This window comes from Megalops cyprinoides, chromosome 13 (assembly GCF_013368585.1).
Source record: "Megalops cyprinoides isolate fMegCyp1 chromosome 13, fMegCyp1.pri, whole genome shotgun sequence".
NCBI lineage: Eukaryota > Metazoa > Chordata > Actinopteri > Elopiformes > Megalopidae > Megalops > Megalops cyprinoides.
In genome coordinates this window covers 23,206,326-23,228,284 of record NC_050595.1, presented here as the reverse complement: position 1 = coordinate 23,228,284, position 21,959 = coordinate 23,206,326, and the positions used below count along the sequence as shown (strand labels likewise).

At 44.5% G+C, this 21,959-nt stretch overlaps 1 protein-coding gene across 1 annotated transcript in view; it reads right to left on the bottom strand.

Annotated features, from left to right (window-relative positions):
- Positions 1 to 7,857: 7,857 nt before the first annotated feature.
- Positions 7,858 to 21,959, bottom strand: part of pcsk6 (proprotein convertase subtilisin/kexin type 6) — a 38,690-nt gene continuing 24,588 nt past the window's right edge. Inside the window, exons 13-21 of the mRNA XM_036543400.1 lie at positions 20,268 to 20,404; positions 19,550 to 19,729; positions 19,132 to 19,234; positions 18,161 to 18,357; positions 17,352 to 17,439; positions 15,956 to 16,059; positions 15,113 to 15,242; positions 11,175 to 11,287; positions 7,858 to 8,412 (exon numbers count right to left, since the gene is read on the bottom strand). Of these exons, the coding sequence (XP_036399293.1) occupies positions 8,315 to 8,412; positions 11,175 to 11,287; positions 15,113 to 15,242; positions 15,956 to 16,059; positions 17,352 to 17,439; positions 18,161 to 18,357; positions 19,132 to 19,234; positions 19,550 to 19,729; positions 20,268 to 20,404 (1,150 nt within the window). The 3' untranslated portion in view covers positions 7,858 to 8,314. The remainder of the gene's footprint in view (positions 8,413 to 11,174; positions 11,288 to 15,112; positions 15,243 to 15,955; positions 16,060 to 17,351; positions 17,440 to 18,160; positions 18,358 to 19,131; positions 19,235 to 19,549; positions 19,730 to 20,267; positions 20,405 to 21,959) is intronic.

The window sequence follows — 21,959 nt, the reverse complement described above, 5'->3', positions numbered from 1 at the left end:
AGCTAAATACAATGAAAAATCGCAGTTTAGGGGAAATGGTTTATTTAGCGGATCAAGGCTGGGATGAAAGCTAAGGCTAATAAATAATTTTCCTTCTTGCTGCGCTGCCAAGCAAATAGTGAACCTGCCTATATAATTTGGAAACGATTTAAAGAGTTGAAAGTCAGGAATAAAATCTGATGTACTACAGTATTTCAAAATACGATTTACGTGTGTAATGTGTGTAAAGTACTGCATCGGCATCAGCCCTACTGTGCACGCCATCCAAAGGTCTGTGTTGTGTAGCTCATTCCACCACTAGGGGGCCGGTGAGGATGCGAGTTCAGGATGTGGGGCCACAAGAGAGAGTTGCTATATTACCCAACGGTAGGTAGGTACGTCGGAAGAGCCAAGGCAGAAAATAACATGCAGGTTTTCAGGGGGCATAGTTAAATTGAATAAATCCCATTACCTATTCAATTTATTAGATGCACCAATGTCCACAACCACACATCAAATTGCAAGATTATATTGAACCTATTGTTTTTTTAAAGGATGTAAGGAGAAAATGGTTGTTTGAGACCCAGTCAATGACAGCAAAAACAGATATGTGTCCCTCTCTCCTCTGCGGTTGATGTATTTGCACAGGGGTGCAGGAGAGATAAGGGGAGGGGGTGTCTTTTCAGAGAGTCGTTCACACTGTTTGACCTCCAGGCTCTCTCATCTCTTGTTCTCTCTAGCACAGCAGCTGGATCGCTTGTCTCTGACCATTAAAACAGAGCCAGCGCTGCCTCCATACCACCTGCAGTTTGACTATGCTTTGTGTTCCTGTCATCTTCTGGGAGCCGAGAATAAATGAATTCATTGCTTCCAGCAAGGAAATCACTGTGGGGACATTTTGCTTGATGTATAAATTTTGTATTTAACCATACCATCCTCGATAAAAATCTTAAGATTTTTTTTCTGCCATTAATATTCAATGTGAAAATGTTACACCAACACTTTTTCCCCACGGTGAATTCTACAAAGTGGCCTTGCTATTCTCTGAACTCTCTAGAGTTTTGAACCTATCTCAAAGCAGATTAATGTGTCTGAATGATGGATTTTTTCTGTCAGTCTCTTACAGAAGCAGAACGCTTGCACAACCAAATGAAGTTGTATCTCTTTCATTTGGGGCGGTGAGACATCCACTACACTAGATAGCAAACCCACCTGCTTTGCCCCTTTGGCACGGTAACTCCTACCTCCTTGAATGCCTTCCATCTTTGACCTCCTCCTCTCCTCCACTGTCTGATGCTTCTCCCTTTGTTTTCCTGTCCTTATCCCTGGTGCCTCTCTCTACATCCCACCCAACGGCAGACCATTACAAATTGAAAACAGGTACACAATGATGTGATGGATTAATTCCCACATACTGGATATTTATTAGATTAGAAATTTTGCGTAGAAAAAAATTTAATTCCTCATTGCTGTTTGCACAGATGTGTTTCCCCCCCAAATCAATCACTTCAACAGGATTATGTGAAAATCTTTCTTGAGAACACTGTCTTGCCTTTTGCTTTTGGCTTCTCAGTGTCTTAATTGGCAGAAATTCATTAAAATAAAAAAAAAGATATGTTGTAGCAGCAACGAGGAAAAATGTGTCCAGCTTGCCCTGGTGTTCGCAGGGTCACATGCATTTATGATCTGTCTCTTTTGCATTTTGTTTTAATGAACTGTGTCATTGGCGAGACTGAACATAACAGGAGAAAATGGTACTTACTCAGCGGGAGGGCAGTGTATTGCTCATCTGCAGTCATTTGGTTCTGCAACCACAGGCGGGCTGATTTCATGGCCTCATTCTGCCCAACACCTACACTGAGACCCACAAACCAACAAAGAGACCTGGTTGTCCTCCTCTGACATTAGAAGGAAGAACATTATAATTAGAGATGGTGCGAGTCGGGAGGAAATTATATTGGAAAATGTTCCCCCGCTGAATTGGCGAGCAGTGGATGGAGCTGGAGATGATTCTTGATAAATCCTAAATAAGCAATGAAGACACCAGCTGCAGGATCAAATGGCATCATAAAACATTCAAAGACAATTCAGTTGCGATGAGTAAAAAGTCCAATTTTTTGTATGAAAGGTGATTTAGAAGCTCACCGTTCCTTGGCTTTAGTATCTCAGTGGATCTCTGCAGTATCTTTTTATGTCTAAAAATGGTAGCCAACCATCCTTGTTTGAAATGTTGTTTTATTTTATTTCTTTTTATGAACTGGGAAAATAATGTTCTATACAATTAATACATACGGTTGCTGTTAGGATCTCTGGCTTGTATAAAATTGGATTTGTCTATTACTGCTTTCTACAAAGCCATAACAGATTCCTGTGGAGCATTATCAAAGAGTGCTGTGCATGAGACAATACCTCAGGAGTTTTATCCAGATGTAGAAGCATGCCTGGGCGTTTTTATAAGCGACCATTACTCTAAAACTGACAGGCTAATAAAGGAGATGGCAGATGTTGTTTTCCAGCTTTAAGTCTTGCAATGAAGATAGTAAATTACTGAAGGACAGAAAATTCAGCAGTAGACCAGTGGTCAGAAGTCAAGGGTAACTTATACAAAGATAGAAATGAAATATTCATGAGGAGATAAGATGCACACAGTCAAAAAAGGCTCATGACCTGTATGTTTTTATGTAAGAGAAGAGAGGATGAATTGTACAGGTTGGAGTGGGAGAAAGCGTTGGTGTGTCAGAACCAACAGGGCAAACGCTCGTGTAATTTCAACACATTATTGCCGATTAGGATGTAGCACTTGACATCTCAACTTTCAAGACACCCCTTTTCCCAGTTGTCTCACGCTGGAAGCGGGGAGAATTTGCGATGCAGTTCCTCCCCGGGGGAAATCCGTGGCAGCTCTTATCCTCCGGCCGTGTTGGGCCTTTTATCTACGCAGACCTCGTAATTAGATTTGCTCTGAGAAGCAGGTGTCTCCTTGTCCCTTTGGGAGTGAGCGGAGTGAATGAGCAAGTGAGAGAGCAGGGATTCCTCACGGCTACTCCGAAAAGGACTGGGGTTGGCCTGGGGTGAGCACGCTGACAAAGGGGAAAGGGGAATTCAGCCGAGCACGAGCTGAGAACAGAAGCACAGTGCAATGGGTTGGAAGGTTATCGGAGGGCATTGTAAGGGCTGAGGTTGGTCCTGATTCACCTGGACCCCGTTGTAAATCCGGTATCTCCTCCAACCTCGCCTGCACCTTTCCGTGCAGTAACTCTCCACACCTTTCACCACGCTGTCTCTGCACTTGAGTCATGTACCCCTTTGCGAGCGATCAGTGAAGTTCCTTTCAGCTGCCCGTGTGAGATAGCCACACCGGAAAGATAACCTTAGGCTTCCCCTCGATTCTCTCCGGAGATGAGAGGGGCTAATTCCTTTTGACGTTTACTGCAGAGGGCCTCTTAGCATTCTGCGCGGCACGTTCCCTTACCACGGCCTCCTTTTCGCCAGCTTATCTGCCTGTGACTGAGGGTTCACAAAGGGATTGGGAGTGTGGAATTAGTTTGAGCGCCTGCCTTTCACCCTCAAACAAAGTCAAGCCATAAATAAATCTCAGCTGTTGATAACAGACTTCAGGAATCACTGCTTCTGTGACCAAATGTGAATGAGGTGACCCCAGCTTCACCTTCAATACATACTGTCACAGTGTGTAAACCAATCTCCTGCATCTCCTCTCTATGTTGGATTTGACCAGTAAAGTAGTCATAAGAGGAACAAGCTCGGTCACCTGCCCTGAGGTGATATGTCCTGTAGTGTCATGTTTCTGCTTTTGAATGTGTAGTCAGGCTCTTCTAGTGCAATGCTTTCGGTAACGGTTCCAACAGGATTGGCAACTATTCTTCACAGTGTGCTGAACATATTTTCCTGAGAGCAGCAGGTTTAAAGTGTGCCTTTCCATTTATAACCAGAGGGAGGCGCACATTGACAAGAATTTCAGTAAACAAGGGCATAAATGGAAAGTTGAGACGATAACCAAATTAGTTCATAATGCAACAGAAAAGAAGGGACAGATAATTCGGAGGGAATTGATGGCTCGGCTGGTGGAGCAATCCTAATGAGATGCATGAGTGCCAGAAATAAGTAGAAAGAAAACGCTGACGAGACAACTTTCAGTCAGGGAATAAACAAGACAAAATATTCTGAGTTCATTTCCATTTTTGACACTTCACAACTGACACATTTGTGCATATCTTCGTGTTAATGTGCTTTGAAATTTACTGGCTCTTAACACGTCAGAGAGCTGAAAAGGGGTTATGATAGCAAACATACACACACACACACACACAATTCTGAGAAAAAGCATTTGTCAAACTTCCTGTGATTTTGTGTGCCACACTATAGAATGTAGAATTAAACTGTAGAATTAAATTTTTAAAGAAATCTCTCTGCCCTCATGGTGTGGTCTGTATATCTCTGTATCGCTAGTTATGTATCTTTTCCATGTTGTGTCGGCAGGTGTGTCCAGACATTTGAGACATTTTCATATCACCTGTATCACCATATCACCATATGAATACATTTGGTATTCATATTAGGTCCATTGAAAAGTTTTTATTTAAGGAGAAGGTCTGGAAAAAATAATAAATATTTCATGTTTTTTTTTATTTCAGTTTTCTCCTGGAGGGAACTGACCTAAAACAAGAGTCAGATTTCGAAGACTTGTGCATGGACTGTGCTCTGCAGGGGGTTAAAGGGTTCAAGTTTGTTTTTCATATCTGGCTCAGATTCCCAATCATAATTCACAAGATGGTAAATAAACCAGGATATTAAGAAGATGCTTCAAATGCGTCAATAGGTCTGCACGTTCAAATGCACACGTTTGGAGTTGCCAGTTGAGTCGGGACATTTTGACAGTCGAGATGTGTTTAATCAGAGAGCAGCTGTTATCTCTCGGTCCCATGTGTGTGTTGTTAGGCAAGTTATCAAAAACAATAATCTTCAGCCAAGGTATTCACATTTAACAAGATGTGCAGGACTGTCTGAAGGACATAATCTAAACCATTCTAACAGTGTAGCTTTGACTAAGTCCCTTACAATACACATTTATTTTTAGTTTAATGAATGCGTGATTACAATGACTTTTGCAAATGTTTCTTTTAAATGGGACCAATGAAAACATTATCCACCCCAAAGAGCTGTAAACTTCTTATGTTTTGAGAATATGCAAGTATATATTTTTTTAACAAGCACTGATTTTTAAATAAACCAATGCCATGTAAAAGTAGTTGATCTACGCATGCATGCATTAACCTGAGAGCACACCATGCTAGAGACATGTTTCGGGGCAATCTCAGTGTTGATTACAAACCCCAAATTGTTCAAGAAAACAGGTCATTTCGGCATAAACACAGAGCAAGGAACCATGTGTTGCCGTCTGTTTCCGTGTCTGCAGTCCCGGTGATGAGAAACCAGCAATCTTCCCAACGAGCGGATCTGGAATGTCGGTCCTTCCAGTAAAGTTCATGTTCCAAACATTTGGCAGATGCAGAGCTCGTGCGATGAGGGCCAAGAGGAGACGGATTACCGCTGAGAATACACATCCACAATCTCGGGTACGAAAGGTCACAGAAAAAATACTTTAAGAATGAGGAGATGATGCCTTTTTACAAGTGGGGGTGGGGGGCTGGGGGATAATGACTCCCAAACAATTTAAACAGTTGTGTCAAAATTAAATGCACATGGGCACATGACAAAAAGCAAAAGTTCCAATAAGAGCTGTCCAGAAGAATGCACTGAAGACATTCCTTTTACGATGTTTCAACAAATGTCATACTTTTGAGCACTCTCAGTTCTGAATCATCAGATTATATTTTGTGGCATTTGCAATTATTGTTGTACAAAAATTGCAATCATATGCCGTTATTATTGTCGCAGACAAGGGCAGTTTACTTTTCCTCATGGTTTTCCTCCTTTTCCCCACCCTGTTTGGAATTGGCAATCGTACTTTAGGCTTGTCTCACTGTGCAGGACTGCTGGAAGGCAGCAAATGCAATCCTCCAACACACTCACATAACCAACATAGAGTCCCATAGAGCACCATGACAGCAAGCAGCACATGGGGCATAGCTGCATCTTCCCGACTACACCTGAGCAACCCTTAGGTGCCTAAAAAGTGGCAGGGTGTTGAGAGTGGTGCACAGAGGGAGCCCTGGCCAAGGAAACCACCCCACCCTGACAGAATGAGGCTGGCTGTGTTCTAACACTACAGACTCCGGGATATTGTTGGCAAATGACACAGCTCAAACTCAAACCCTTTGAAACCCACACTGAGTATTTTCCAGAGGGACTCAAAACGGGGCGGAAAAGAAATTAATTTTAAAATGTACAAAAAATAAATTTTAACTCATAAAGGAAAGGCAGGGGATTTTTTGTTAACCCCTTGTTAGGTGATTAAATTATGTTAAAACTCTTGAAAAATAGAAAAGTTAGGGGATTCATATCTCAGTAACTGCTGGGAACATCACTTGAAGAGGAAAAAAAATGAAAATAATGATTAGTACTTTTCGTTTTGGTTGTGGCCTAAAGGGTAACTCAGTTTTACCTACAATAATTTTAATGAACACCAAGCTTTTCAGTCTAGTCAGGTCTTCAGGAACAGAGAGGTGAGAATGTGAAATCAGGCTTTCAGAATTTCAGAGCAAATTCATTTCTCACAAGAGCTGAGTGGCATATTTTTCAAAAGTTGCAGGTGAACAATTATGACAAAATCTATCCAACTAATACAATCACAAAATGGGTTAACATTACTCCAGTGTTTGTCTTGCAGGGATATGGAAGCAAAGACACATGATGTACCCATTTGTCCCCAGAACTCATTCTTCTAATTCTCCCACACTGACGGCTTAAAAAACAAACTCAGTGGTTATCGCTGAGAAATGGAGAGTAGATACTAGTGAATGTCATTCAGCATTTCCAGCATTTCTCCAGTTTTAAGAAATCAACTGGGTGTCTGTCATAAACAACAAGCCAAAAAATAACATACAATTTCAAGTCATTTTTAGATTTCAAATGTGGAGACTGAGTCATCATCTCTTGGGGCTTTGGTGACAGATGAAGCATTTGCACACCATGATATTCCAAGATAAATATCAAAATGTCACTGCAGTTAATAAGAGGTGAAAAGGAAAAAGTCAAAAGCACCTGAAAGGATGTCAGCATATTGGACACTGTCTATACGCAAAACATACATTTACTACATATCTGGTTAAAGTGAATAATGTTGTCAGCCACTTTTCTTGACATCAGTCCATTTCTGTTGACCGTTTTGTCCTCAGATGGTACCACTAAGCTAAAGCCGAACCTGGCAGAGACGATGCGCAGCCATCCAGGACCGCTCCCTGATCGGGATGGCGGGGCCATCCCAGAGCACTGCACATAAACACGCAGGGGACAATTTAACAATGTTAATTAACCTTGACAGCAGTGTTTGGACTGTGGGAGGAAACCGCAGGTCTGGGGCAAGAGGAAACGCTCACTGACAGAAGGGATGGCAAACAAATGGCTCACAGACACAGCCAGATTCTGAGGCACAAGGCTGTGTAGGAGCGTGGATTCCCACAGCACCACCGTGTCGCCCTATTTTCTATACAATTAATCTCTAACAAACTATTTTTACTGAGCTGCACTGTACTCAATCTAACCGAGTGGTTCCCAACCCAATGTCTTACAGCTATAGGAATCAATGAGAGACTGCTGAAATGTGTTTATTAAAAAAATATATAATAAAAAAATTGATAACCTAAACTGCATGTTTTTATTTGGTCTTATGAATATTTTACAGAAATAAAATAAAAAATGGCAAATAAAATCTCTAAAATTTACAACAGCATTAACCTTGTATATTTAACTGCTTCCTACATTTTTTTCTTACAAAAAACTACAACCCCTTTTACAAAGTTGTTTTTTTCAAGGAAATACAATGATCAATTTTCAAAGTATGAAAAGGCCTACTTTACAAGCAATACTGTATATTCATAAACCTGTTCATACCGCTATATTAGGTCATCAATTCACATCTGAAAACAGTGGTTCGGGTATTCATATACTGCCATATACAGTCATACAAAGCACCATATTTTATAATAATGCAGCTTTTTGAATAAAAAATAAACACTTTGTACATGTTATGTGTGCAGTTTATAAAAAAACAGACAACCTTAATGTATCTTTACTAAAATCAAATATGCACCTCGAAGGGTTCATCATAATTAAGCGATTTTTAAGAGATGTAAACTATTTTAAAAATGTACAATGGAGAGAGAGGCCAGCGTGCGAGCGCCGTCCCTCCCGTTCTTCATCCTGCCATGAGACACGTCCTACAGCAGAACTGCCTGAAGAGCTTCTTCTCGCAGAGGCGGTTGGACTTCACCATCTCGCAGAAGACCTCGTCCGCTGCAGGCCCGGGAGTCAGGGAAAGAGAGAGGGATCGGGTGAGTTCTCCATTCCACGCCACAACATCTCTCTATCCACTCCCAGAGTGTTTTCACAGCCAGGGGTTGAGTTGCTGGGCTGGAGCTAGAGTGCGGCTCGGGCCGCATATTTGTCAGAACCCGACCCGCGTCCGAGAGAGTAGAAACCGAGCCCGACCCGAACCCAACAGGCATTGTTTTTTATGTCCGAACCCGACCCGAGCCTGACGCAGTTAGCGAAGCCAGTAATAGTATTCTGCAGTAGCTCTAAACCGCCCGCAGCCTGCATCCTGCACCCTCTGTCCGCATGTCCCTGCAATGCAGAATTCTCAGTCTTCTTGCTGTCATATCTCATCAGAACCCCACATGTACATAACCAACTGCTTAGTTATTATCTGTATGAGGACTAAATCAAAATGCCTCCATACTGTCGATTTCCCTGCATGTTTTTTGGTAGTTTTAAACTTCATCGATGACAAATTTTGTTTGACGTCCTCCATCTTTAGCCTATGAATATTTGTCGCCTGAAATAGCCTATGTGTTGCGTTGTCATGTAAATAAACAAACCACAGCACTGAACAGAAGGTAGCCCAACACAGACAGTAGGTCCATCATTTTTATTTATTTTTACACTATATTTTCACTAAAAAGAACTTGAAGCACCATGGCAACTAGGCTAGCCCATCCGAATAGGTAGTTCAAAAATCAAATGTTCAGCCGACGTGACCAAACCCGACCCGAACATCATTTCTAAATTTTTGTCCGAACTGGGTCCCATTGGGCTCGGGTCGGGCATCCACCCTCTAGCTGGAGCTGATCCAGCTTCACCCGGTCTGGTTTCTTTTAATTTCACACCGATTTGTCACCACATTTGGGCGGACTCCAGAGACAAATAGTGGTGGCGGGACGCATTGTTAATGTGTAGGCGAAGATCATTCATGCCTTTTTCCGTGTCAGATGGGTTTGCTAATCCTAATAGACTCCCCTCAGGACCTGGCCCCAAGCTAGACCAGATCAGTACCGCTACATATCTGGTGCTGTAGGCTTTTCGATTTCACACAGACAGCAAAATGGATGGATGTGCATCAGACCAATATCTGTTTGCCAATGTAAAAGACACTCCAGTCTCCCATCTCACGCTCATTTGCTTCCCTGTGTCTTTTGTGTGGCAGAATTCCTTTGCATTGAAGTCGGACTGCCGATCGCCCTGGAAACCAGGCCCTTTTAGGCATTATGTAATGGGATGAGGGCACGGTGAAGGCATGCAGGGTGCTGTTTACTCTTGGCAACACTGTTCGGTCGCCCTGCCAGTCACTCCTCTCTGCAATTCACTGTGACTGCGACATGGTTCCATTCCAGCCCCATATTCTGTCTTCTCTCTCAAACATGCAACTGCAGAGCACCCATCAGTGCTGAAGTCCTTTTGGCTTCTGTCAATGGCTGCACATCTGATTTTGCTGTGAGGGTGCCAATCTGAAAATCTCTATCAACCCTCACCAAATAACAATCCCAAAAAAGCAATTCCACAGTGTGTTAGTATGATAATATAGCGTCAGCTATTTAATCATTTGTTGCCTATATTTTACACCCCTATCAAAGGTGTGAACTGTGCACTTAGGAGATAAGGAGATAGATGGGAGCACTGTACTGTGTCTGAATCCTTAAAGCCCACTACAAAGTGAGCAATGGTTTTCCTCAGCATCGGTGATTGAACAGAATGTCCTCTGCTTTGTAGAGAGCAGATTCAGTGCGGTAAAAGGCCATGTCCCACGTGGCACACACCAATCTCTCTCACAGCGGGACTTTTCACTCGCCGCTCGCCAACACAGAGATACTGACAGAAGGAGAACCTCACAGGAAAAGCCACCTCTGTGAGCACAGGACTTAACTTCCATGGCTCAGCCAAAACAGAAGCCTCAAAAGATGGATGAAACTGATTTTTTTTTTCCACTTTGGCTTCAAGAAAACAATCTTAAAAGATAAATACCCTCCCCTTTATATCCTTTACAACACTTGCCAGCTACTATGAAGCCATTTTCCATTAAGAAGGAACAGAAAGCAATGCACAGCAGTACAAGGAGGCTAATGTCCCTCATGCCGGTCTGGATGTATCCCTTGCTGCATTTAAACAGAAAGAGAAAATGGCCCCGTAATCTAGTTTCAAAGTAACACAGTTACAAAAAACATCCAGCTACTCAAAAGCCAACTGGTGTTAACAGCCCCTTCATATTCATTAGTAATCCGTTCAACTCTCAACCCACACCCCCTCCAGATGCATGCACGGGCATGCAGACACACACACACACGCGCGCGCGCACACGCACGCACACACACAGCTTCATACTGTAACAGCAGATCCTGGCTGCCGCTTCCTGTCCAGCTATGACATAATACCCACTTTATGGCCCTGCACAGAACCGCCAACAATCATTTATCTGTTCTGCAGCATTATAAAAATGGCAGCTGTTTCGATGCCTAATAGCGCAGAGCCCAACGGGTTTCTCAGTAGCAATTAGAAGGTTTTATCTGCAGCATTTTCCCCGTTCTGGAAGTGATGCAGTATGAACTGTATCATTGTCACAGCAGGTATTTTTTCAGTGCTCTGAGCTTCTTATTTTTTGTACAGTGCCTACAGAGCCTGTATGTTTCTAAACCAAGCTCGTCTGGTTTTTTAGTCAGCTTCCCTGGCAACCATTGAGTGGGCTAGACCGGGTCACACACTGATGGGCCACTAGTCAAACCTACCGTTGTTGCAGGTGGCGTTGACAATGCACATCTTGCTCACTAGGCTGTATCCGTCTCTGCACCTCGTGCAGGTTGCCCCCGGGCCTTGGCAGCTCAGGCAGTTCTCCTCACATCTGGAAACCACAAACAAAAATGATGAAGAAAGGGAAAACCCGGGGAAAAAAGCCAATCTGCATTTTTAGCGTGCTCGAACTTGGAGGGGAAGCGATTCAGAGATAAGGCTGTCCTGCTGCGCTGCCCTATTCCCCCATCAAATTAAAGCGAGCCGATTCGACAGACTCGAGTCTGGTTACTGTGCTACGTGGCGCTTCGCGTGCTGTGCCGTTCAACTCCCTCCACAAAGTCTGAAACAAAGGCATCTCCGGCACTAAAAGATAAATGCACTCCTCAGAAAACAGGAAAAATTCAGGTTAGGTGGTCTGCTTTAATAAGACGGTGTCAACAACATTTCACTTCTGAAAAAGAACACCAAAAGCGGCATGCTAGTAAGGAATTCTAAATTGTACGCACTTAACTTGTTGCTCCAAGCATTGACTTATTATGTTAACATTTTGCCATAATAAGGTTTGCTACATTCATTAGAAATTGCACAAACCTTCATAGATGACTTAAAATAGAAACATAAACTAGCGTGTATAATTAGATTAAACTGTGCCAATCAATGAATACTCTAACTTATACTGCATATTGCACATGAGGCACTGATGTTAAAATTAGATCATACCTAATTAGATCATTTAAAGATACAGAACAACAGCTTGAAAATGTTCCATGCTCTTGATCCTAAACATTTAAAACACTAGCAGGTCTGGCAAAAAAACAAGACATTGAGACAGAATGTTCTTGAGAAAAATGTTTTGTCTCAGGGGAAAATATTTTAAAATTCACCTGCAATGCAAGGATGCTGAAAATAATTAATGGTGTGATATGTCTGCAAAAACAGCAACATCATCAGATCTCTGACAGTTAAGGAGAGAGGAGGAAAAGCTGGGTCATTTTAAACACAGAGCAATAACACTGGGTGGGTGTAGGGGTATTCCTTTAAAAAAATCCTTTAAAAAATAAATCACCACAAAATGTTACATCGGATGGAGAAGTCATTAGCATGTTAGCTCTAAATCTGAAGGTCAATAAAGCATGATGCTCCACGTTTTAAAGCAGCATGCCAACACATCAGACTCACTCCTCACTGTTCCTCTATTCCTGCTCTCCTGCTGATGAAGTTAACTCAATGACAAACTTGTATGCCCATGCAGACTTCACCTTGACTGCCACCTTCTGAAAAAGGACCCACTGATAGTTTGGTAATTTGTCTTTAGATGATGCTGGCCGGTTTCAGATATCAATCGCATTCTGTGGTCATTCACACGTTGGGACACTAGTTAAGGGATAACTATTGTGTCCACTCAAAAAAAAAAAAAACAAGCGGATTGCATGCTGAAGCTGTAATGGACAGAGGACGAAATCCACATTGAGACGCAGGACCAGATATCAGCTTAGAGAGCGTAATTAATTGCAACAATAAACTGACCATCTGCACCGCACAGGGAATTAGGGAAATTGATGTGGCACTGAGTGACACCGGCTAAACACACATTTTTCTTATTTTACATAAAGATCATGGGGAATTAAAAGCAAAGCAAAGATGACAGCAGCCCAAGCATTTGCACCAAAACCCCTCCCAGCCACACACACCCGATCCATTAAGACCAAACAGAATCATTAAAAGTAAGGCATAAAATAAAGACATTGATGAAATACTTGTCACCTCAGCTGGATGGAAATGAAGACATCTGCAGGCGCTCCATATAGGGCAGTGTGCGTGCACACGCACGCATGCACACACACCCTCACACACTCACACCCTCACACACTCACACACTCACACACTCACACACTCACACACTCACACACTCACACACTCACACTCTGCCTCCACATCTCGTTCATCACTGTCACTGTATTGGAGGCGGCCAGGTTTTCTGTTCACACAATGGTATGCGGAGTTGCCCCCGCCCATATCCAAACGCCAAACCCTGCCTCTCATGTCTCAGATCCTGCAGGGACGCAACAGCATGGTTCACACATCCCCATTCATTCACACCACATGGGTGTTTGCAATCTAACCCCATTGGTCTGTCCTCAACTGATTGAAGAATGAAGAATGAAGAATTAAAGCAACATCATATTGCTTTTTTCATCCCACATTTTGCAGTCACTTTGGCAAAACAGAAAAATGTAAGAGTGAGAAAAAAATATATGATATGGTATGATATGGTATGCTTGTAATCCGTCGAATACAAGAGCAGAGGCGCAGTAGCAGTAACTGCTGAATACCCCATTAAAAGATTCAGCTCATGCCCTTCAAAATCCACTCACTTTGAATGCAGTCAGAACCGTCATGTGGTGAAATGATGCTGACATCAGTTTATTGACAGACTAAGTAATTATGTTAGTCGCGTAAGGGTGATAAGGGTAAGGTTCTTGTCAAAAATGGCCCGACTGAATGATTAAAAGTCAAGGAGAAGGACAGCGTGAGGCGGTTCAGGTCTTCAAATGGTTGAGACCTTTCTGTCCCAGGTTTAGCTACCGCCCTTGGCTCAGTGCCCTGGAGGGGTGACGGCTTTCCCTCCCCTTGTACAACAGCTTCCTGACCTCCCCTCCGGCTGCCCGCTTTGCCGCGCAACCTCCCAGAAATCCCCCTGTTGCTTCCCAAGGCGAGATGTGAACTCATTCAAACCGCGATCGCAAACCATGACTTCCTTTAAAAGCCTCTATTTGGCTTTGAGCTTCCCCATAAACTAAAGCACTGATTTATAAAATGCGGGCATGAAACCCGAAAAAAAAAAAGGAAAACGGAGAAGAAGCTGCCACCCTTCCTTTCGACGCAGGCTTCAGTCGCACCCATTACAGTGATCTAAAGTGCTCTGATGCGACCATAAATTTTTAGTTGCGGTGCAGGTGAGAGATTTATGCCACCGTCATCCCCGCTGTTCCTCTTAAATTGCAGGGCGGCTCTGATTTATAGGCAATTATGGACATGAAAAAAAGAGGCAAAACAAACAAAAGAAGAATAAAACGAGGAGTAAAAAAAGGCACCAGGCAATCCCACGTGAAAAGGTTACCTAGATATACTGCCTCATCCATCTATGCACCAGATCCAATGAAATGCCAGGGCTCAGCTCCGCTGAAGCTTGCGCCCACGTGCTGAACAGCCACAGCAGTAGTTAAAAAAACGCTGTGGATGCACCACTCCTCACTCCTATGCAGGACAGCCACCTCCATCCCACCAGAGTGACATCATCACCTACATCCTCGGGGTCGGCCAGCACACGCTGCTCGCTTATTGGACACAGATGGGCGGTGATTTCGTCCCAAATTCTCCAGGGGAGGGAGGAAGAGAGGAGGGGAAAGAGGGGGAGAAAAAAAAAAAGAGTGAGAGTGACAGACGCAGCAAGGAGGCGAAGGAAGACAGCGGGTGGCTGCGTGACATCAGAACTGGCGCCATCGCGGTGTGATTGACACTTCAGAGTTTGTGGATGCCCAGAGGTCTGCTTCATTCCAGGGGGGCCGGCCTGATTTTACAGCCACACCCACCAACACCAGCAGGCATAAAAACTTTCTTCACTAGAAAATGCACTCAAAAAATGGACTTATAAAGTGATGGTCACATCTAGCAACACCAACGTAAAAAGGCAGCAAACACCACCCTTGAATGACTTCAGCCTGTGGTGGCTTTGTCTGGTTGTTCAATGGCGCAATTCAGATAGTCGACAAAGGCAGCCCATCGGACTCCATTCTCAGCAGCTGTGTGCACAGAGTAGAGACAGTAGCGGCTTCGCTGTGAACGCAAGGGCAGGTGAACAGTGCATGAAGAGCAAAAGAGCACAGCGTGAGCAGCTGGGAGAAGCAGCGCGCGGAGAGGCGAGAGGACCCACCTGCGGCACATCTTCTGAGGCAGCCCCGCGGCTTCCCCCGGGTAGTATCCCTCGGTGCATGCTGGGACACACTTCCACTCCTGCTGCAGGAAGTCTCTGGCACACTGGATGCATTCCTCCTTCCCAGGCCCTGAGCGGGGGGGGGAACGGCACAAGGAGCGCTTACTGAACCACACGCCCGGCTCTGCCAATAACCGGGCCCACACCTCTCCCTCCTCTCATTAAATCTGACGCAGGCCTCGGCAGCAGATGAACTAATTAAGCCGTACAGTTATAAACACCCATCTCAAGAGCCCTGATATTGTGCGTGACCCTCCACAGTCAGGGTTTTTTTTTTTTCTTTTCTAAACCCATTCTTCCCAATCCCATAAGCACTTAAGTGTGCTCGACTGCGTAATAATAACCGCAAAATCCCAATCTACAGTCTTTCCAGCAAATGTCAACTACGTGGGATTTCATTAAATCCACAGGCTGCTGATCCTCTGCAAACAACACTCTGTTCATGCCTTATGTGACTCGGTTTATCCTGACTGAACAGTAGGCCCAATTGTAATTACTTTTCCTCTGATGGTTTGTAATGAATGCGAGTATCAAATGTCACTGATATCATCAGATGTCTTGTCAATGGGGGAAGGATTGTTTGCTTGTCTTTTTACCCTGCAAATCCCAACACTTGCCTTCAACTAAAAACTGTGCGTATAGCTTCTACTGTTAAAAGCCATACTCACCCCTGCAGAGGTGTATTGTGGGAGAGCTTCACTGCCCTGTGCAGGCAGTGCATTGTCTGACAAAGCTGGAATAACCTGTGAAGCAGTGCATTTTGGGACAGACTGCTCTACTGACCTGTGCAGGTGGCACAGGAGTGGTGACAGGCGATGCATTTCATCTCCTCCAAGTTGAAGAACGTGCCGTCAGCGCACTCAGGCACACAGGTCATACCTGCCAGGCTATACACACACACACACACTTTAGAAAACTGGAAAGAATAAGCAAATCATAAAAGCCCCATCATAAAAAGACAGCACAATGAAATATAAGAAACCTAACCAACTCTACCAACTTTATTCACTTTACCAGCTGAGCCCGTGTTACAAAAAGCCATTATATTGTTTCAACTTGTGTCCACAAAACTTTGCTAACTTTAATTGACAGAGTTGTGTCAGTTTTAGGCATTAATACCGGAGGACAGTCCAGACTGTGGTGAGACATGCTGCATATCTTTAATAGCCCGAGGGGCACCCACACACTCAAACCCGACTGTGAGAAACGGGACTCACTGAGCAGCCTCTCGCCCTTCGCTACGAGCAGACTGTGTCCCTCTGCACTATGTGGAATGGTGACTGTGGAATGGGGGATGAAACCCTCACAGACTCTCCTTTCTTTATTCTTTTAGCATTTTTCTTTTTTTTGTTTTGTTTTTGAACAGCTAAAATGAAAAAGCGAGCCAATGCCAAAAAACATTCAAAAGAGAGGCATGCGGTCCAAATGCACAGAGAGGGCCAGAAGACTCCCAAATCCCAAACAGATAATGAGAGAGGGTCCAAAAAAAAGAGAAAACCCTCAAATCCCTCCTTCCGTGTTCAGCTTATCAATTAATGCAGCTCCAAACTGTGGTGGCTCCACAGAGTCAGCTCTTAAAGTGGCATCCGGGGCTAAACAAATTAGAGCACTTCCACCAAATACCTTCCACCTCGAGACACGCACATCAATATAAAAAAAAAAAAAAAAAAAAAAAAAAAAAAACCTGCAGACCGTCCCAAATAAGACGCCAATATATTCCAGTTTTCTCCCACAGTCAAATATTTCTTCCTTTCTTCCAGCTCATCACTGCTTTTATGCCAGTGCATCTAAGTAGCCCATGCAGTAATGAAGTACTATAATGTAACATGATTAGGCTGGTTATGCTTGGCGAGTCCCACTAGAACAACTCATATATTCACTTAGGCATGACACACACAGAGCTTTGTTATTATCACTTATTTGCCAGCAGATGCCATTATCTGGGGCCACTTACATATTCAGGAGAAGTAGGTCATTAAAAAGTACAACAGCAGTGTCTCAGCTGGGACCTGGGATTCTAACCTACTTCCCCGGCCTCGGCTTTATGCTGCTGCCTGTTGCTGGCAGTTTGTCAGGCTCTCTCATTCTCAGGCTCCCACCCACATTCCACTGCTCAGAGACTCCCGGCTGAAGGGCCCCTACCATTCACAGAGCGGATGGCGGCGCTCGCCCCGCTTACCTGTAGCCTTCATTGCAGGCGGTGCACCGGTCCGCGTCGCGCACACACTTCATGCAGTTCTCATGGCACTTCAGGCACTGTCTCTGCGCTGTTGGGGGGCCGGGGGGGAGAGGTGGCATTAGCCAAGTATGAAGTCAGTTTTGGCAAACCGCGTTATGGGCGGCAGACCTCAAAGCGCACGCTGAGTTTTCAGAGGGATATTATGTCACGAGGGGAGCGCCGCGTTCCCCTCCAACCGGAGGGGCGAAACACACAAACAGAAATGAAGCGACGCATCAACTCTTAATGGCTTTCCAAAAGTTATTCTGCTTTTTCTGCAAAAAGCGGTTGAGCGAGCTAACTACGGCCCCCGTCTAGTGCCCGTGTGGACAAGGGGGCGGGAGGGTGTACTGGTGCACGCTGAGTGACGGCACTTCAGCAATCTGCCTGCCAGCAGAAAACGGCTTTGTTAATGGCCTTCCTGCGGCACCAACTCTTTCCATTTCACACATTCTTAGGCATAATCACTAATAAGTTACTTGAGAGTAAAAAAAAAAAAAAAAAAAAATAGTACAATATTAAAATGAGCCAGATGTGTGTGTGGGTTTTTATTCTGCGGAAGTTAATTACTGACCACGCAAATATAAATATAACCCTCAACACAGCCCCACAAGCAGGTTCCTGTCCTGGGCCTTGTGCATTGTCCCCAGCAGAGACGGCGATTAAGCCAGTAAAACCCACATCCCACTTTGCAGGTGTACAGGGCTGGACATTTATCTCTGTGGCACTGTTGTACTGTGAAGGGGGGGCAAGGTCCTGCCGTGACTCACTGTCGTCTGCGAAGTAGCCCGTGGGACAGGTGTCCACGCAGGTGCTGTGGTCAACGTGGAGGTAGAGACCTCGGCGGCAGGTCAGGCACTCGCTGGGCGCCCGGCCCATGCAGGTCTCACAGCCCCGGAAGCAGCGGCGGCAGCGGCGGGCCTCCGCGTCCTCGTAATACCCCAGCGGACAGTGGCTGACACAGGTCCTGCAGCGGGGAGGGGAGACGTTACACCACGCCGCCATGGGGGCAGAGAGAGGGGAACCCAGCCTCAACATGGGGCAACCATGCAGACACGTGTTCAGATTCTGTCTATTCTCACTGGGAAGGGAAAGAGCCCTACAGCAGTCCTGTCAAATCTGTCCCCAAAGCTGACACTAACAGGCGGGTGTTTTGATGGTCAGTTAACATCTAACCCAAGATTTTCTGCAAAGTTTCAACAGGCGTCACGAGGGAGATGGGGCTGTAGTTCGGCAGCTTGGTTTCAGCCACTGTGTGTTATTGCACAGATGAAGATGAATTCATCTTCTTGCACCATTTCCCAGATGAGATGTTAAATCGTGGTCCTGACTCACTGTGGTCATTAAAGATCCCATCGCACTTGTGTGCGCTGGCTAAATTCCCAACCTGGCTCTCTAAAACCTTTAGGCATCTAAATCACCCCCCTCCCCTCTTTCCAGTTCAACTAGCAAAATAAATCACTCCCCCACCACCTCAGCTAATGTGCAGTTAGCATTCTGGTGCAAAATAGCAGCCATGCATCACCCAGATGGAAACACACTGGTGACAGCTGAGGTGCACTGTCAGCCAATCACTTTAAAGCACTATAGGATCCTTGAAAGGGATGAAAGGTTGTATAAATGCAATTCACTAGCATTGTGAGAGAGGCAGCACCACCTGGCACCACGAGAAGCAGGCAGGGGGATATTAGGATAGTAGGGTAAATGCCCAGACGTCCAGCCAGCCAATCAGATTCTTTACCTGCCTGTCTTGAGGCTGCCCAGGCTGAAATGGATGCAGTTCAGACAGTGGTCGGCGTCGGGGCCGTCACAGCCCTGGTCTCCACATTCAGTGTGGCATGGCCCTGCAAAGGGTTCACCCCAGTCAATTTCACATCTTCACTACATTGACTGCATCCTTCCAAGCAGTGAGGCTAGTGAGTGTAGCTGTGAGGCAATTTTAGCAGAGGCGTGGCTGAAAATATACTTAAATATTCAATAATTTAGTTAATTTTATTTATTTTATATATATTTATATACTTTCCCCTGAGACAAAAATATATGTATGTACTGAAACCATCCCAGCACTGCAAGCTTACACAGAATGAGCACGCTGTCAACGGTATGTTGCTATTTATGGGGTTCACACAAAGAGGCGAGAGCCCCATCACACCTCCTACCATTGTACTCTTCCTCCTCCTCCTCTTCCTCTGGGATCTCCTGCTGTGGCTCGTGGCCTTTGTGCTCACGGCCTGTGCTGGGGATCTCCAGCATCCGGGAGCGGGAGTGGTGGGGGCCGTGCGAGTGGTAGGGGTGCTCCGCGGTCCCGTGCAGGATTAGGGTCCACTCCTTCAGTTTACCTGGAGGGGAGGAAGGGAAAGAGAGCAGAGGGGGTTCAGCGCCACTTCACAGTCTGCACTGCATTTCTATAGCATAGCTACAAGAACGCACGGCGTAAGATGTGAGAGGCAGTCGTGCCAGGGTTCCTCGACAAGCCTGATGAGGATAACTAACCGATTCATCTGGAGTCATTGCAACACTTCTCTAAATTACAGGGGTTTCTGAGTCCTGAGGAAAACCATTTTACAGCATCTTATAAAACTCAGCAGTTTACACTTCAGTTATCACTTGACATTTATGCCTAATGGGAAATGTGGAATTAATTTGAAATTTTCCTGAAAAAAAGTCAACAAGCATATGAAAAAGAAGCCCAGAGAAAGTGTCTAATTGGATGTAAATGGCCCTGGCAAGGTGGATTTATGAACGAGTGCTACATGCCACCAAACACTCTTCCCAGAGTGCTACCATCTTGGGTGTTTTCTTAAAGAGAAATGACTTATCAACTGAACAGGGCCCATGAGAGGTAGGGGGAGGGACAACAACACGACAATCCCTTACCGAGCACCTCAGGGTTACGCTGCTGTGAGGGAGAGTCCAAGACTTCCAGGGTCCACAGTCCTTCAGACTTCTCCCCCCAGCAATGCACCGTCATGAACTCCCAGTTCCTAAAGCCCTCATTGGAGTTATCATACAGTCTGCAAGAGGAGATTTAGAAAGAGCAAGAGAGAGAAAGAGAGAGAGAGAGATTCAGAGAGTGAGAGTGGGAAAAAAATAGTAAATGCTTATAAAACAGAAAACAGCGAGCCCTCATTTGAGTTTTATTATCATTCGCTGGGAACAGTTCCATCTTCTTTCAATTGGTGTTCTAATACTGAAGCAATTACCCAATTCTGCAAACCAACACAAAATCCGTCTGCTTTGAACTCGCAAGCGTCTCCCCAACAACATCTCATTTTGAAATTTCAACTTTTTTCCCCTGTGTGATAACTTCCAAATAACTAACAAGATCAAATTTAATAAAGGTTTGATGCCTTGAGATTTGAGCTATCGAAGATTTAAAAAAAAAAAAAAAAAAAAAAAAACATCAGTACTTCACTACACTAGACTGCAAAGCAATCAGTTTTGGTTCTGAGGGTTTGTTAATCTTATATGACTCCAATTTTGTGGTAAAATGTCAGAGGGGAAAGACACAGTGAGTTTGCTTATAACACACAAATAATTACACACAGATTCCTTAATAATCATCTTCAGAAGCTAAGGTACTCCAGTCCAACATCTGTTTCCACCCTGACAGAAGAGTATGGGGAGGTGCAAAGTGGACAGGGAATATGTAAACAAAAAAAAAAAAAAAAAAAAACAGAAAGCTAAGCCCTCTAAACAAGCAGTGCCACCTTTGCACAGCCGGCAAACTACGCCAACCAAAATTCTTACGTTCAATCATTTTCAATAGAGCAAGCCGCGCGAGGGAGGGAGAGTGATGTTTTCCCTTTTGTGTTTTAGAGTGAGCGACTGAGGATTTCCTTTGAACTTCTCAGCTTGATTAGAGAGAAACTTTTTCTTCCGCACCGCCACAAAGGATAATCAGCTCCCATGCCAACATTACCTCCTTCCTGGCGCGCGGCCCCCGCCGCAAATTAGCTCCACGGATTTCCAATTATGCCGTATGTAAAATAGTAAATATGCCTGGCGTGTTTTTTCTTTGAAAAATTGAACCATTCCTGATCACCGGGAGAAAATTAAATAGTAAATCTCCCTGTCCACTGCAGCGGTGGTAAACGGTTTTAAGGTACGTGGCCACGAGGCCCTGGTCACAGTTTCCCCCACCTCTACACTAATTCAAGGCAAATGTCTGCTCTGGCAGCTTCCTGACATTCTGATGAGGATATTTTATCAGCTCAAAACCTTCTTTTTTCCTGTGCAGTGAGAGACTGGAGATTTTAAAAACATAACGCTGCAATCCGCTCCTTGTTCAAAGCAGAGCGAAGAAATCTGAAAATGTGGTCTTAATATGGTGGAGCCTTAAATACAGACATCACACATCGAGCATCTGATCCAGAGGAGGAACCGTTTAAACAAAGTCAGCTAAGTGGAGAGTTATTTTTTCTTTTCTTAAAAAAAAAAATAAAAAACAGTTGTAATTCGACTACGCTAAAAACCCAGACTGAAGGCTTGCCCAAAGATGTCAAAACAAAGTGTGCTTTGGAAAGAAAGGGAAGGAGAGAGCGTAGGGACACTGAGTGTGCTACTCAG